This window comes from Lagenorhynchus albirostris, chromosome 4 (genome assembly GCF_949774975.1).
Source record: "Lagenorhynchus albirostris chromosome 4, mLagAlb1.1, whole genome shotgun sequence".
NCBI lineage: Eukaryota > Metazoa > Chordata > Mammalia > Artiodactyla > Delphinidae > Lagenorhynchus > Lagenorhynchus albirostris.
Window position 1 is genome coordinate 46,718,074 of NC_083098.1, and position 18,593 is coordinate 46,736,666.

Here is an 18,593-nt window from a genome sequence, read left to right on the forward strand (position 1 = left end):
TGTAGCTGTAGGTGTCAGAGGCTAAAATTTTCTCAGGTGTCCTTGTTTTTGTTTCCCCTCTTGTCTTTGGGTTTCCCTAGAGACTTTCTCTTAAGGCCTTTGACATGCAGTTATTTATGTTGTAGTCTCATTATTATACAGAAGGCTTATTGATGTCATGGTAAGGTGTGTGTGTGGGGAACACTATATAGTCCTGTTATTAGATCTGTCTTTTAGTGAGCCTATGCCCCTTGGGTGGGACTCTCCCAAGTTCTCAGTTTTGTTACCCCACCACCACTATCATCTTTAGGTAAGACAGGAAGGCTAGGAGGAGTTGAGTTGGGTATTTCCCTTCCCTCAGGTTGATCAGGCTCTTGTAAAACCCAAGATGTTTCACCTCTGGTTTGATATCAAGTGTCCCTTGAGGGCTGGATTTGTTAAGAAGAACAGAAGGCTCTGAGCATATTTCAAGATAGTTACTTTTCCCTTACTCCTGTCAGGAAACACAAGGGGATTTTTCTCCAGTCTTCATTCTGAGAACTGATGGGGCTCCTGGAGGTAAAGCTTACAAAAATGTGGTGGCCCTAACTTGGAGTTTTTAATTCTTAAGCTTGTTCACACTGAGCCTCTAACACTTCATCAATTTAAGTTTTTCTACCCTTTACTGGCTTCAGTGGAGGATCTCTGCTCCTGGACTTCTGCTCCAGTAAGTTATAATTCTGTATATTTGCCTCCAGTTTTGAGAGTAGCAGTTTGGCCTGTGTCCTCAGTTCTCTGATGGATCTAAGGGGAGTTGATGATTATCAGTTTGTTAAGCTTTTTTCTTGTGAGGAAAGAATTGGTGACTTCTAAGCTCCTTGCATATTGGATTGGACTGTTATGACTTTTCTAGATAATAGTTATCAGAAGTCCTAAAATTCCCTTTGATTCAGTAATACCATCTCTAGACATTGATCTTGATAAAATAATGAGAGATAGGCACAAAGGTAAATGCATGAAGATATTCACTGAAGTATTATTTATAATAGCCAAAAATGGAAATAATACAACTGTCTAACAATAGGATATTGGTTTATAAAGGAAGGGAGTGAAGAAAAAAGAAAAGAAAGATAATGTCTCTACTTATATCAAGGGAGAGCATAAGTAACTAGAATGCACAGTTAACCCTTATGACATCTTCTTAGTGGCTCTATCCTAGTACTAACACATTATAATACTTTAAGTCTTATTACCTTTCTGTTCATTCTAGATCAGTAAATATGAAGCATATAAAATACTTCATGTGTTTCTATGCTAAAGGGAGAAGGAAGTGGAAACCAGCCTTTACCGAATACTTCCACTGTATACATTAAATGCTTCTCATTCCTTATGCCATCCTTATAAAGTAAGAGTTATTTTCCTCATTTTTACAGATTAGGAGATGGAGATTAAAAGAAGCATTTCCCTTGTTATAATGAAATGATCTGTTTATGCATTTGCCTCCCATATTAATCTGTATGGTCTCTGCAAGCAAGGACCAGTTATATTTGTCATTTTACATTAGTTCCTAAGAGTGTCTGGCACATAACAGATATCCTGCAAAGTCTGTTGGAGTGTGAAAGGTAACTTGTTCTACATCACATAGCCAGAGAATGGTAGTGGCCATGATTTAAAAGCCTGTGCTGTCTTCCACTGGTACCACACTGCCTCTCTATTCCCTATCACCTCCAGAATGGGTTAGGAAGTGGTACTGGCATTTGTGTTACTATCTCTTTAGTAGTTTTAAAGATTCCCAGGGTACATTTGACTGATAAATCAATTCTTGTTTAATGCCTCTGAGTTTGTAGAGTAGTTGCCTTCATGTGATTTGTGAATTACTTTTAGTAATAACCAGACTGTAAGTATGGTGAGCTCAGGTGTTCAGCTATATGATTTAATACTTGTCCATGTTCTACAATTTTGTGATTTTATGATCCTAAATTTGGACAGCCCCTTACATACTGATAACATTTCCTGATGAATATATCCAGTGAGAATTAGTCAGTGTATCACATTGGACAGATCATGGACTTTGAAGACAAGCAGATGATGTTTTTTTATCCCAGTTGTGCCATTTACCCCTTGTGTGATTTTGAGCAAGTTGTTTAATCTCTCTGTGCCTCAGTTTTCTCATTTCTAAAATGGAAATGATGATTTCTACCTTATTGGGTGGTTTGAAGATTAAAGTTTAAATGAGATAATATATTGAGTACTTGGTACATGGTAAACATTTGATAAAAAGTGCCTCTATCAACTTATCTTGACAGTTGAAATGATGAGCCACATCTATGAGAGAAAGTTTGACTGGGACAGATATAGTCTTGAACTTGGTACTAAATACACAGAAATGCAAATTACAGGACATGGAAGATGTGTATTATCAATAACGTGTGGAAAAGACCTGGGGAGCCTCAGCTGACTGCCTACTCAGTCTGAGTCAGCAGTATTATGTTGCAGCCAAAAAAGGTTTTAAGGATAGCACCCAGATCAAGGAAGGAGACAGTTCTCCTCCCTTCTGCTCTGGTCAGATTCTCCTTGATTTCTCTATTTCATTTCTGGGCATGAGCATTTAAGAGAATCATTGATTAACCAGAGTCTGTTAAAAAGAAGCACAACCGGGCTTCCCTGGTGGCGCAGTGGTTGAGAGTCTGCCTGCCAATGCAGGGGACACGGGTTCGTGCCCCGGTCCGGGAAGATCCCACATGCCGCGGAGCAGCTGGGCCCGTGAGCCATGGCCGCTGAGCCTGCGCGTCCGGAGCCTGTGCTCCGCAACTGGAGAGGCCACCACAGTGAGAGGCCCGGGTACCGCCAAAAAAAAAAAAAAAGAAGAAGAAGAAGCACAACCAAAGTGGTGAGAAATCATGAGACCATGCTACTTAAAAGAGTAGATGAATTGAGAAGATCTAGCCTGGAGAGTGTGTTAGAAAGTGTAGGTGGGGGAGGGGAGGTTGGCATGATAAAATAAGTATCCATTTCTAAAAGGTTATCGTGTTAAATTGTTCCCTCATAACACTAGGAGATAAAACTATGACCAGGGATGGAAGTTGTATGGAGGAGATTCAATTTAAGCCTTTCTTGCAAAGGATTAAAGCTATATGAAAATTAAACTGCCTTCCTTGGTTTTTGGTGATCAAGTAAATGCCAGATAAGTATATTGCTGGGATGCCGTAGAGAAAATTCATCATCACTTCTGACTGGAGATTGGACTAGAATTAAATGATCTTAAAGACCCTTCCAACTTTATATTTTTGTGATTTTATATACAAGCAAAGTATGGGTTATTTGAAATGCAGTGTATAAAGGCAGAGATGGTCAAACCAGTCCTTGCCTCTATGAAACTTACATTTTAATTGGAGGAACAACACAAATTTTAAAAGTTTTAAAGAGTATTAGGATAAAATCACAATAAGAGAATATCATAGGGCTGATTATGATTAATTGTTAAGTTAATGTTAATTGAATACTTTTCAACCTTGTATGTTTTGTAAAGCACCAGTTACTCTCAAAGAACATGAGTGTCATGATCCTGGGAGTGGGGAAGGAAGCATATTTACATGTTTGTATGTTATTATACTGATAAGTTATAATAAATGTCAAGGGCTTAAAATTTTTAATGACAAAGCTTATTAAGTAAACTTTCTAGTGGGCAGAAGATATGAAGGTCCAGGTGTTATATTGATATTTCAAGGTTAGAACTAAAGTGACTGAATATTGCAATAGAATAAGGTTTTTGAAGTTTGTTTTTGTTTTTTTTTTTTGCAGTATGCGGGCCTCTCACTGTTGTGGCCTCTCCCGTTGTGGAACACAGGCTCCAGACGTGCAGGCTCAGTGGCCATGACTCACGGGCCCAGCCTCTCCGTGGCACGTGGGATCTTCCCGGACCGGGGCACGAACCCTTGTCCCCTGCATTGGCAGGCAGACTCCCAACCACTGCGCCACCAGGGAAGCCCTGGTTTTTGAAGTTTTATTCCACATTAGATATGATGTCCACCAGGGCTAGGACAGGAACAAAGCCAGTGTTTGTTTGGTGAAATTGGATCTGCTTAGAGACAAATGCTTTTATTTATGATTAAGAAACTTGTTCAGCATGTGTGCGATCAGCGGGTATATGGGAAATCTCTGTACCTAATACTCATTTTTGCTGTGAACCTAAAACTGCTCTCAAAAATAACGTCTATTAAAAATGGTTCAGGGCTTCCCTGGTGGCGCAGTGGTTGAGAGTCCGCCTGCCAATGCAGAGGACACAGGTTCGTGCCCTGGTCCGGGAAGATCCCACATGCCGTGGAGCGGCTAGGCCCGTGAGCCATGGCCGCTGAGCCTGTGCGTCCAGAGCCTGTGCTCCGCAACGGGAGAGGCCACAATAGTGAGAGGCCCATGTACCACAAAAAAACAAAAACAAAAAACAAACAAAAACAAACAAACAAAAAAAATGGTTCACATCTTCATATATTTTAACTTAATGAAATCAAATTTCATAATTTAATGGAGTCTAATTTATGAAATTCTGAACTCATCATGTAATTTCTAGGTAAGGTGACCATCAGTAAACTGGAAAGATCATAATTACCACACATTCAGTTAGAACTCTTGACATCTTCAGCTGGATATTTTATGTGGTTTATCAGTGGTGGTAGGAAGGGGAGGGGAATGTGAGGGTTATACCAGTAACATCAACACTTGGTTGACATGGACCCTAGAAAAGTAATGCCCAAAGAACAAAAATTTTGCAGTGTTCATCCTTCAGCAACCAATCCGTGTGGCAGGTGTAACTCTGCCTTGGGACAGACACTTCTGGCTAAAATAGCTTGATGATGCTTGATGCCTCTCTAGCCATGAACATCCTCCAACTAAGTCCACCTGCTCACCAGGGCAACTTCTGACTAATGTTCAGTTTCCTCTCTTCTTGTGCCAATTGGGAACCTCTGTACTTTTTCTTATATTATAAATATTCATGGAGGAATACTATCTCTTCGAAAATCTTTTTTATATTATTCTCCAACTAACAGTTTGAAAATACTGGATGTGTCTTTCCTCATCAGTAAAGTGTTGGGGGTAGATTGACTCATCACTAGAGAGTTCCTTACTTGTAAAGTTCTGTAGCTTTATAAAATTAGTTCAGCCCTTAACAAAAGTATTGGAATTATTTTGCCTGGATGTAGTTGTAAATAGTTAATGGCATGGTAAGATGTACATACCGCATTGTTAAAGTTAAAAAATAAAAAAGGATTTAAAAATAGATGTGTATAGTTTGATCCTGTGTTTATATATATGTATAAATAGGTATACACATGTTTATAGATTAGATATAGCACTGTGTGGATTATTGATTGAATATTATTGATTATCCCTGAGTAGTAAGATTACAGGTTTTTTATTTCCTCTTCTTTCTCCTCCGTAATTTCTGTTTACCAGTTGAATTAATTTTATAGTAGGAAATGGCATTTGAATCTGAAAAAAACAAAGTGTCCTTGTCTTGTAAATTGTTTTAATTCAGCACTCTACGAAACCTAATACAAAGGAAGATCCAACGAGGGACTTGAAACAGCTTCTCCAGGAGTTGAGAAGTGTGATCAACGAGGAGCCACCCGTGCGCCTGGGCAAGAGCGAGGAAGACGGGAGAGCACCATCTCTGGGGTTCTCCTATGTGGCTGTGTAAGACTGAGTGTACTTGACAGTGGGAAGGCTTCTCTAATCAGTGGGTGGCGATCACGGTGTCTATGTGGGACAACTTCTGGGGGGTTGAAGTTTCAGTAACTTTGAGGGGTATCTGGACATTACCAGGGAAAACAAAAGTGGATGAGTTAGCAAAAGTAAAACACCTTGACATCAGAGAAAATAATAGTAGTTTTCCTACTCAGAAATTAGTCAAGGCAACGTGTTACCCAAAGTTACATTCATACAGTAATTTATAGTTCCCAACAGATGTCACATTCATAATCTTATTTGATTGTCACAACAACTGTCTGTTTGAGACAAGATAGAGCAGGATTTATTTATCCCATTTTAAAAATGAGAAAAACACAATTTCCAAAAGGTTGACTTACCTACAACCACACATGGTGAAGCTAAAGCTCAAACCCTGAGAACTGCATAACTCTCCAGGTATAAGCTAATCGGAAAGCTTTGGTTCTCTAGGCATTAAGTCTAGGCAATGACTTAAATTAATAAAAGTCGGATCCAAAAAAGGATTCAACCAGTCCACCAGCCACTGCCTGCACGTACCTGCAGAAATCAATGAGATCCTCATAGTCTTTTCAAAAGTGTTTAAAATTTTTAATGTGTGCTATTATTAAATCAGCTTAGAGCATTTTAATATGGTATATACTATATTCTTAGCATTATAATACTAATTATATGTTGATAGTATTATAACAACCCATTGTAATTTTGTTTTCTGGTTATATGGCAAATATCTCAAAATAATACTTTCTGACATAATACTTTTATATAAACAATCTCCATTTTCTTAAGATGTTCAGTTAGTGTTTATTAACCTGAGGTAGCAAAATATTAATTGGATTTGTCTGTTTTTTATTAATAATATTATTAATAGTAGTAGTAAAATATTAATAGCAGTCCAGTTACCTAGCATAACATTGCATTCTCTGAATCACATGTTAGAAACATTCTATTGTCACTCCATCCAAGAATACTTATATGTGCAGGACACTTTCATTTTTTTAAAATGTTCTCAAGCATTTTATTTTTTCTCAGTTTTTTTTATTGAAGTGTAGTTGATTTACAATGTTGTTAATTTCTGCTGTATAGCAAAGTGATTCAGTTATACACATATATGCATTCTTTTTTTAATATTCCTTTCCATTATGGTTTATCATGGGGTATTGAATATAGTTCTCTGTGCTATACAGTAGGACCTTGTTGTTTATCCATTCTGTATATAAAAGCTTACATCTGCTAACCCCAACCTCCCCCTCCATCCCTCCCCTACACTCCCTCCCCGCTTGGCAACCACCAGTCTGTTCTCTATATGTCTGTGATTCTGTCTGTTTCATAGGTAGATTGATTTGAGTCATATGTTAGATTCCACATATAGGTGATATCATATGGTATTTGTCTTTCTCTTTCTGACTAGCTTCACTTAGTATGATAATCTCTAGTTGCATCCATGTTGCTACAAATGGCATTATTTTGTTCTTTTTTATGGCTGAGTAGTATTCCATTGTATGTATATACCACATCTTCTTTTTTTTTTTTTAACATCTTTATTGGGGTATAATTGCTTTACAATGGTATGTTAGTTTCTGCTTTATAACAAAGTGAATCAGTTATACATATACATATGTTCCCATATCTCTTCCCTCTTGCGTCTCCCTCCCTCCCACCCTCCACATCTTCTTTATCCATTCGTCTGTCGATGGACAGTTAGGTTATTTCCGTGTCTTGGCTGTTGTGAAGAGCAGAGCACTTTCATTTTTGTCATAACTCTATAATATGCCTTCTAAGCCAGGGCAGTATTATTAAGCTCATTTGACAGATGATTACATTTAGACAGCTTAAGTTGCCTCCTCCTATGAGGCAAAGAGACAAAGTCAGAAGTAAACATTAGAGCCCCTGGCTTCCAGCACTAATCATTCCACAAGATTACCATGACTTCCCTGATCAAACTTCCATCACTTCAGCCACTAATGATGGGCTTGACTACATTGAACTGTATTCAACATGAATATATTTAGCCCCTGCCGTTAGAGAGTTTATGTTAATTTGCTGTAATCCTACAAATGACCTTGTCATTTTAGGCTTTGGCACCAAAGCCAGAACTCAGCCTCAAGCTTTTAAGGGTTCAGGAACAAAAACATTTCTAAATTGACAAATTCCAGGGGTAGCACTTTGCAAAATTTGCTTGGAGGCCTAAATTCTACTGTTGTGCCTTAAAGAAGAGTTAAATACATAGAAGCAATTGATTATTCTAAAAATACATGGAATCTAGAAATTATTCTTTGTATAATTAACTGAGGGTTACATTTATCTATACAGAGATGATAGAATAAGAAATTGCATTACTGAATCAAGCCTCAGATTAGAGATATGCCATAGGTGAGAGGAATCTGAGATTCTGAATCTAATTAATTGTCCAGGAATTTTACATGTGACCAGGTAATTTGGGAAGTCTGGACAGTTCACATGAGAATTGATGGAAAGTTGTGATAGTGTTTAACTGAAACCAAAAAGGATTTTGGTGAAATGTACTAAAGTAATTTACTTTCTAGAAATTAACTTAATAGGCATTTTTTTAAAACACCTTTATAAGAGTATAATTGCTTTACAATGGTGTGTTAGTTTCTGCTTTATAACAAAGTGAATCAGTTATACATATACATATGTCCCCATATCTCTTCCCTCTTGCATCTCCCTCCCTCCCTCCCACCCTCCCTATCCCACCCCTCTAGGTGTTCACAAAGCACTGAGCTGATCTCCCTCTGCTATGCGGCTGCTTCCCACTAGCTAGCTATTTTATGTTTGGTAGTGTATATATGTCCATGTCACTCCCTCACTTTGTCCCAGCTTACCCTACCCCCTCCCCATATCCTCAAGTCCATTCTCTAGTAAGTCTGCATCTTTATTCCCATCTTGCCCCTATGTTCTTCTCACCTTTTTTTTTCTTTTTTCTTTTTTTTTTTTTTTTTTAGATTCCATATATAAGTGTTAGCATATGGTATGTGTTTTTCTCTTTCCGACTTACTTCACTGTATGACATCTCTAGGTCCATCCACCTCACTACAAATAACTCAGTTTCGTTCCTTTTTATGGCTGAGTAATATGCCATTGTATATATGTGCCACATCTTCTTTATCCATTCATGTGTTGATGGACACCTAGGTTGCTTCCATGTCCTGGCTATTGTAAATAGAGCTGCAGTGAACATTTTGGTACATGACCCTTTTTGAATTATGGTTTTCTCAGGATATTTGCGCAGCAGTGGGATCGCTGGGTCGTATGATAGTTCTATTTTTAGTTTTTTAAGGAACCTCCATACTGTTCTCCATAGTGGCTATATCAATTTACATTCCCACTAACAGTGCAAGAGGGTTCCCTTTTCTCTACACCCTCTCCAGCATTTATTGTTTCTAGATTTTTTGATGATGGCCATTCTGACTGGTGTGAGATGATATCTCATTGTAGTTTTGATTTGCATCTCTCTAATGATTAATGATGTTGAGCATTCTTTCATGTGTTTGTTGGCAATCTGTATATCTTCTTTGGAGAAATGTCTATTCAGGTCTTCTGTATGTTTTGGAGATTAATCCTTTGTCAGTTGCTTCATTTGCAAATATTTTGTCCCATTCTGAGGGTTGTCTTTTGGTCTTGTTTATGGTTTCCTTGGCTGTGCAAAAGCTTTGAAGTTTCATTAGGTCCCATTTGTTTATTTATGTTTTTATTTCCATTTCTGTAGGAGGTGGGTCAAAAAGGATCTTGCTGTGATTTATGTCATAGAGTTTTCTGCCTATGTTTTTCTCTAAGAGTTGGATGGTGTCTGGCCTTACATTTAGGTCTTTAATCCATTTTCAGTTTATTTTTGTGTATGGTGTTAGGGAGTGTTCTAATTTCATTCCTTTACATGTATCTGTCCAGTTCTCCCAGCACCACTCATTGAAGAGGCTGTCTTTTTTCCACTGTATATTCTTGCCTCCTTTATCAAAGATAAGGTGACCATATGTGTGTGGGTTTGTCTCTGGGCTTTCTATCCTGTTCCATTGATCTATCTTTCTGTTTTTGTGCCAGTACCATACTGTCTTGATTACTGTAGCTTTGCAGTATAGTCTGAAGTCAGGGAGTCTGATTCCTCCAGCTCTGTTTTTCTTTCTCAAGATTGCTTTGGCTATTCAGGATTCTCTATGTATAGTATCATATCATCTGCAAACAGTGACAGCTTTACTTCTTCTTTTCCGATTTGGATTCCTTTTATTTCTTTTTCTTCTCTGATTGCTGTGGCTAAAACTTCCAAAACTACATTGAATAATAGAGGTGAGAGTTAGCAACCTTGTCTTGTTCCTGATCTTAGTAGAAATGGTTTCAGTTTTTCACCATTGAGGACAATGTTGGCTGTGGGTTTGTCATATATGGCCTTTATTATGTTGAGGAAAGTTCCCTCTATGCCTACTTTACGGAGGGTTTTTATCATAAATGGGTGTTGAATTTTATCAAAGCTTTCTCTGCATCTGTTGAGATGATCATGTGGTTTTTCTCCTTCAATTTGTTAATATGGTGTATCACGTTGATTGATTTGCGTATACTGAAGAATCCTTGCATTCCTGGGATAAACCCCACTTGATCATAGTGTATGATCCTTTTAATGTGCTGTTGGATTCTGTTTGCTAGTATTTTGTTGAGAATTTTTGCATCTCTGTTCATCAGTGATCTTGGCCTGTAGTTTTCTTTCTTTGTGACATCTTTGTCTGGTTTAGGTATCAGAGTGATGGTGGCCTCGTAGAATGAGTTTGGGAGTGTTCCTCCCTCTGCTATATTTTGGAAGAGTTTGAGAAGGATAGGTGTTAGCTCTTCTCTAAATGTTTGATAGAATTCGCCTGTGAAGACATCTGGTCCTGGGCTTTTCTTTGTTGAAAGATTTTTAATCACAGTTTCAATTTCAGTGCTTGTGATTGGTCTGTTCATATTTTCTAATTCTTCCTGGCTCAGCCTCGGAAGGCTGTGCATTTCTAAGAATTTGTCCATTTCTTCCAGTTGTCCATTTTATTGGCATATAGTTGCTTGTAGTAATCTCTTATTATCCTTTGTATCTCTGCAGTGTCAGTTGTTACTTCTCCTTTTTCATTTCTAATTCTATTGATTTGAGTCTTCTCCCTTTTTTTCTTGATAAGTCTGGCTAATGGTTTATCAATTTTGTTTATCTTCTCAAAAAACCAGCTTTTAGTTTTATTGATCTTTGCTATCGTTTCCTTCATTTCTTTTTCATTTATTTCTGATCTGATCTTTATACTTCTGCTAACTTTGGGGTTTTTTTTGTTCTTCTTTTTCTAATTGCTTTAGGTGTAAGGTTAGGTTGTTTATTTGAGATGTTTCTTGTTTCTTAAGGTAGGATTGTATTGCTATAAACTTCCCTCTTAGAACTGCTTTTGCTGCAACCCATAGGTTTTGGGTTATTGTGTTTTCATTGTCATTTGTTTCTAGGTATTTTTTGATTTCCTCTTTGATTTCCTCAGTGATCTCTTGGTTATTAAGTAGTGTGTTGTTTAGCCTCCATATGTTTGTATTTCTTACAGACTTTTTCCTGTAATTGATATCTAGTCTCATAGTGTTGTGGTTAGAAAAGATACTTGATACGACTTCAATTTTCTTAAATTTACCAAGGCTTGATTTGTGACCCAAGATATGATCTATCCTGGAGAATGTTCCATGAGCACTTGAGAAGAATGTGTATTCTGTTGTTTTGGGATGGAATGTCCTATAAATATCAATTAAGTCCATCTTGTTTAATGTATCATTTAAAGCTTGTGTTTCCTTGTTTATTTTCATTTTGGATGATCTCTGCATTGGTGAAAGTGGGGTGTTAAAGTCCCCTGCTATGATTGTGTTACTGTCAATTTCCCCTTTTTTGGCTCTTAGTATTTTCCTTATGTATTGAGGTGCTCCTATGTTGGGTGCATAAATATTTACAATTGTTACATCTTCTTCTTGGATCGATCCCTTGATCATTATGTAGTATCCTTCTTTGTCTCTTGTAATAGTCTTTGTTTTAAAGTCTGTTTTGTCTGATATGAGAATTGCTACTCCAGCTTTCTTTTGATTTCCAATTGCATGGAATATCTTTTTCTATCCCCTCACTTTCAGTCTGTATGTGTCCCTAGGTCTGAAGTGGGCCTCTGTAGACAGCATGTAAACGGGTCTTGTTTTTGTATCCATTCAGCCAGTCTATGTCTTTTGGTTGGAGCATTTAATCCATTTATATTTAAGGTAATTATCAATATGTATGTTCCTATTACCATTTTCTTAATTGTTTGGGGTTTATTATTGTAAGTCTTTTCCTACTCTTGTGTTTCCTGCCTAGAGAAGTTCCTTTAGCATTTGTTGTAAAGCTGGTTTGGTGGTGTTGAATTCTCTTAGCTTTTGCTTGTCTGTAAAGCTTTTAATTTCTCCATCAAATCTGAATGAGATCCTTGCTGGGTAGAGTAATCTTGGCTGTAGGTTTTTCTCCTTCATCACTTTAAATATGTCCTGCTACTCCCTTCTGGCTTGCAGAGTTTCTGCTCAAAGATCAGCTCTTAACCTTATGGGGATTGCCTTATGTGTTATTTGTTGTTTTTCCCTTGCTGCTTTTAATATTTGTTCTTTGTATTTAATTTTTGATAGTTTGATTAATATGTGTCTTGGCGTGTTTCTCCTTGGATTAATCCTGTATGGGACTCTCTGTGCTTCCTGGACTTGATTAACTATTTCCTTTCCTATATTAGGAAGTTTTCATCTCTAATCTCTTCAAATATTTTCTCAGTCCCTTTCTTTTTCTCTTCTTCTTCTGGGACCCCTATAATTCGAATGTTGGTGCGTTTAATGTCATCCCAGAGGTCTGTGAGACTGTCCTCAATTCTTTTCATTCTTTTTTCTTTATTCTGCTCTGCAGTAGTTATTTCCACTATTTTATCTTCCAGGTCACTTATCCGTTCTTCTGCCTCAGTTATTCTGCTATTGATCCCTTCTAGAGAATTTTTAATTTCATTTATTGTGTTGTTCATCACTGTTTGTTTGTTCTTTAGTTCTTCTAGGTCCTTGTTAAACGTTTCTTGTATTTTCAACATTCTAATTCCAAGATCTTGGATCATCTTTACTATCATTATTCTGAATTCTTTTTCAGGTAGACTGCCTATTTCCTCTTCATTTGTTAGGTCTGGTGGGTTTCTGCCTTGCTCCTTCATCTGCTGTGTGGTTCTCTGTCTTCTCATTTTGTTTATCTTACTGTGTTTGGGTCTCCTTTTTGCAGGCTGCACGTTCATAGTTCCCGTTGTTTTTGGTGTCTGTCCCCAGTGGCTAAGGTTGGTTCAGTGGGTTGTGTAGGCTTCCTGGTGGAGAGGACTAGTGCCTGTGTTGTGGTGGATGAGGCTGGATCTTGTCTTTCTGGTGTGCAGATCCATGTCTGGTGGTGTGTTTTGGGGTGTCTGTGGCCTTATTATGATTTTAGGCAGCCTCTCTGCTAATGGGTGGGGCTGTGTTCCTGTCTTGCTAGTTGTTTGGCATAGGGTGTCCAGCACTGTAGCTTGCTGGTCACAGAGTGGAGCTGGGTCTTGGCGTTGAGATGGAGATATCTGGGAGATTTTCGCTGTTTGATATTACATGGAGCTGGGAGGTCTCTTGTTGACCAGTGTCCTGAACTTGGCTCTCCCACCTCCGTGGCACAGCCCTGACGCCTGGCTGGAGCACCAAGAGCCTCTCCTCCACACGGAAAGCAACAGTGAAAAATGCAAAGATGACTCTTCCCAGTTATAACACACAGCTGCTCTTGCACATCCTCTTCAGAGAAGCTCCTCGAGGATATCTGAGCTGCTACCGCTTGTGCTGGAGTCCTCAGTAAGATCCCGGAGTACAGCTTAACTCGCAGCTTTTAGGTTGTGAGTTTTCTTCAGTCGACATGTGTTTTCAGCTGCTAGAGTTGGAGGGCCTCCTGCAGAGGCAGGGGGTGGCTGTGGCTCATGGTGGGGACAAGGACACTGGCAGCAGGAGTTCTGGGAAGTACTTCTTGGTGTGAGCCCTCCCAGAGTCTGTCATTAGCCCCGCCAAAGAGACAACAGGCATTTTTAAAAATTTACTTATTTTATTTATTTTATTTTTGGCTACGTTGGGTCTTTGTTGCTGCACCCAGGCTTACTCTAGTTGCGGTGAGCGGGGGCTACTCTTCGTTGTGCTGCATGGGCTTCTCATTGTGGTGGCTTTTCTTTGTTTCAGAGCATGGGCTCTAGGTGCCCGGGATTCAGTAGTTGTGGTGCGTGGGCTCAGTAGTTGTGGCTTGCAGGCTCTAGAGCACAGGCTCAGTAGTTGTGGTGCACGGGCTTAGTTGCTTGGCGGCATGTGGGATCTTCCCGGACCAGGGCTCAAACCTGTGTCCCCTGCATTGGCAGGCGGATTCTTAACCACTGTGCCACCAGGGAAGCCCCACCATTTTTTTTTTTTTTTGCTTATTTTACATTTTACTGCTGTTTAACCAGATGAAGATATTTATATGGTATGCCATTCCACAATCAGAATACTTTTTCTACATTTACATGTATTTACAATAGCTTACATAACTTTTGAGGGAAAGGTAGTCTGAAAGGAAGTTACAACAACCTCAATATAGGATTATAAGAACCTTACTGAAAACAGTTCTAGTTTTTATTAATAATTGAATTGCTGAATGTTTAAATGAAATCATAAAAGGAGCATAAAGAAATGAATTCCATAACCCCTAAACAAAGACAACTTCTGAGAACTGACTTTAGCCAAAAAGGAAAAAAAGCTAATATTAATTTGTTACTCATGTCAGACACAGAAGCCATTGCCTGCAGATCCGCTGCATTCAATACATGGTTCTCAGGCTGACACTGAAGAATCTCCCTAACTCGTCACCACCCTGCTTTCCTCCTGTATTGTGCTCTAACCAAGACAGACTACTCCTGATTCCCAAAAGGGGTTCATTTCCTTCTGTCTTCAAGCTTTTCTCCATGCTGTTCTCTCCACTGGGAAGAGCCGGCGCCCCAGTCTCACTCTTTTGAATCCGCATTTGTCTAAAAGCAGTATCCAGAGGAACAATTTTGTTTGATCACTAAGTTAAAATTACGTCACGTAGTCTTTAACTTCTCCCAACCTCTGCCAACAGAAGCAACAACTCAAGGGAATGCACTGAAGGCAGCGAATCAAGTGAAACTCTTCACAGGTAAGAAACTCTCTCTCCAGCCCCTGACTTACAAAATGTCCCCTTTACTACTGTTCATTCATTAATTCAGAAGACTGTTAACTGCCCATGATGTGCCACACGCTGTGCTAGGCCCTTAGGATGTAACAGTGAGGAAGACAGATATGGGCTCTGTCCTCAAGTTGCTTATAGTCATAGGGTCTATTTATTGACTGACTGCCTGGAAAAAAGCTTTTATCTTTTCTATTTTTACCACTTATAAAAATAGAGATATCAGAGCCCTCTTTATATCATAAGAATATGAAAATGAATTCTAGTGTTTAAATTCCATTTAGGCAAAGAAAGGGTTATTCATTACTGTATCTTCGGCACCAAGCATATTGCCTGTCATATAGTAGCTGTTCAGGAAATATTTGTTTAGTGAATGAATTAAGACAGATACTTTCTTACTGTCCCTGCTGTTTGATCAATATTCAGTGGACTTGAATCTTTCTAAATACAGCTTTCTCATAGCCTAAAAGAAACAAGCTTTGATTTTCTTCTCACCTGAGTGTGTAACATTACATCGTTCCTGTTAATAATATCTGCAGCTATCTACTGCATATTTTTATTTTTACTATTATATGGGTGTTTTAGACTCATCTCATTTAGTCTGTCTAATCGAATCTATGATATAGGCATTATTATCCCTGTATATAGGTTAGAAATGGAGACTCAGCTTGCCAAGCAATTTGCCAAGTCATACAGCTTGTAAATAGAGGATCCAGACTTGAACTCAGGTCTAGCTGGTTCCTGAGCCCAGGCTTGTAACTGCTCCTGTGTTCTGCCTCTGAGTACCTGAACAATCAAGATGATGGCAGGGCTGCACTCCTTGCAGAAGCCCTTGGGATTAATCCATTTCCTCACCTTTCTTTTTCAGAGCTCTGGGCCTCTAGAGCCTCATTCTTTGCACTCTTTGCCTTGGGGCTCCTTTCTCCATCTTCACACCCTATGACATAGCATCCTCCAGTCTTTCTGCTGAGATTGTCACATCACCTTCTCTCTTCTGTGTGAAATGTCCCCCTGCCTTCCTGTTTGTACAGAGACGTGTGATGGCATTTAGATAATGTAGGTATATCTCCACATAATCCAGGATAATCTCCCCATCTCAAGATCCTTGACATAATCACATCTGCGAAGCCTCTTGTGCCATATAAGGTAACATTCGTAGGTTCTTGGCATTTGGACACAGATATATTTGTCAGCCATCGTTCATCCTACCACATCCTACTTTTTAGGCCATTTTACCATTCGCGTGTACCATTGTGGTGGGCTCTACAGTGTTTCGTGTGGATGTTTTAAATCTCCGATCTCTTGCAAGTTCCAGTCACTTCTGTGCATCAATTTCACATTGATCGCCTGAAGTACACCTCAGACTATGTTCCCAGCCCCCAAACCTTCAAAGGCTCCCCATTGCCTACTGCAGCAAGAACAAACTGCTTGCCCTGATAATTAAAACTAGCCACAATATAGCCATGACCTTCCTTCCCAAGGCTTTTCTCCTAATATTCTCAAACTTTTTGGTCTCAGGATCCCTTTGCACTCACAAATATCAATGAGGATTCCAAAGAGTGTTTGTTTATATAGGCCATTTCCATTTTTAGTATTGGAAAATAAAATTTAATTTTAAGCATTAAAAAATTAAAACATTTTGATACTTATTCACTTAAAAGTAACAAAGTACATTATATATTACCATAATAACATATTTTATTATGAAAAATAACTGTTTTTCAAAAGTCATTAAGACTTAATCGTTAAAAATCATTAAATCATCAATTTAATGCATGGCTTAATAAAAGATAGCTGTATTCTCATATCTGCCTCTGCATTTATCTGCTGTGATATCAGATATCATGGAGCCTCTGGGAAACTCCACTATACACTTGTTTGAGACTGAGAGTTAAAAAGAAAATAATACCTTAGTATTATAATAAAAATAGTGTTGACCTCACAAACCCCCTTTGCAAGGGCACCACCTTTAGAGCTGCTGTCATAATATTATCAAACTGGTACCCATCCTACAGAGAACTATGTAGTTTAGTTCAAGTTACTAATTTAAATAGGTCTGATAGTTTTGTAAAGCGATACTTATTGCTAAGAGAGGTATTTTTTTCCTTTGGTTTTTTAATTTTTAAGTGAGTCATTAAGATTGCATCTCTTAGAATCCATGAGAGAAACATTGGGTTTTATAGCTATTATTACACAAAAATGAATTTTCTAACCAAGATTATATATTATTACCTTTTCATTCTGCAAAATGTTCATGGGCACTGAATACATAGAGGTGATGCAACTTTGGATCTCCCTCATAGGGTATTTTAGGACTTCTGCAGGTTTGGGTTATGGCTGCCATCTTGGGCTTTTTTTTTTTTTTTTTTTTTTTCCCGATACGCAGGCCTCTCACTGTCGTGGCATCTCCCGTTGCGGAGCACAGGCTCCGGACGCGCAGGCCCAGCGGCCATGGCTCACGGGCGCAGCCGCTCTGCGGCATGTGGGATCTTCCCGGACCGGGGCACGAACCCGTGTCCCCTGCATCGGCAGGCGGACTCTCAACCACTGCGCCACCAGGGAAGCCCTGGGCTTATATTTTAAGCCATCACTTTTGCCTTCATTAGCTTGTTTCTGTCAATAAATCTTAACACTGAGTTTTGAAATGGAATGTTTGCATGACCATTCTTATGCTTCCAGAGAGCCAGTCATATTACACACAGGAGAGTTGGAAGATCCACCTAGTTGCTTCACATTCCCATCTGCAGGTGAGTTTTTAATGAAAGCACAGAAATGGAGCCTGCTTAAAACCCTGCAGTGGCTCCCCTTTCAATGCTTCCCTCCACACTGCTAGTCTCCTCACCACCTTTAAAGCCTTTGCTCAGATGTCACTTTCCCAGTGAGACCTACTCTCAGCACCTTATGTAAAAATTATAACCCTCCCACAATCCCAGTCCCCCTTATCTTTTTCTTTTTTTAAATTACACTTAGCATTTTTTTATACTATGTAACTTACTAATTTATGTTGTTGATTGTGTGTCACCTCCTGCTAGACAAAAGCTGCACAAGGGCATATGTCTTTAGTTGTTTGGTTCCCTGATATATCCAGTACCTAGAACTTTCCTGGCACATAGCAGGTCCTCAATAAATAATTACTGAATGGATGAAAAGAAAAAGAAATGAGACAGATGGTTCTCTATATACTTTCCAAAGACAAAATGTTCTCTATAAAACAAGGAGATCAAGGAGGAGATTGAAAATAACAGAATCTGTTGAAAAACACAATGGCACAACCTGGGCTAGATATGGAAAAGAAAAAATAATAACATTACAGAGGAAAGCCTTAGAAAAATAAAAATTAGGATATGCATGACTGAAATCATAGTCAGGGACATGATGGACCCCAGGAGAAAATTACGGAAAAGGAATTTTTAAACCTAAGAAACATGAAAGATAATGATACAGAATATGTTAGATTTGGAAGGCGAAGGCAAATAAGCAGACACATTATCAGCCTTCTTATGGAAGAGAACAAAGTAAATGGGAAAGAATGATACTGTGAAAATGATGGTTATTCAACAAACTGTAGCTATAAATCTGGACAGTAATAATGTAAATAGGGAAAATCGAGGTGTGAGGTGAAATAGATAGAAGAAGGTAAGTTTCCATATTTTCTTGTCTTTTGTAGAAGAGTATCTATGTATACCTA

The 18,593-nt window shown here is 38.6% G+C and overlaps 1 protein-coding gene across 1 annotated transcript in view; it reads left to right on the plus strand.

Annotated features, from left to right (window-relative positions):
* The window catches only part of CCDC158 (coiled-coil domain containing 158), an 83,559-nt gene that overhangs the window by 54,214 nt on the left and 10,752 nt on the right, over nucleotides 1–18,593 (plus strand). The window contains exons 17-19 of the mRNA XM_060147214.1: nucleotides 5,492–5,649; nucleotides 14,819–14,875; nucleotides 17,585–17,652. Coding sequence (XP_060003197.1) covers nucleotides 5,492–5,649; nucleotides 14,819–14,875; nucleotides 17,585–17,652 — 283 coding nt within the window. The remainder of the gene's footprint in view (nucleotides 1–5,491; nucleotides 5,650–14,818; nucleotides 14,876–17,584; nucleotides 17,653–18,593) is intronic.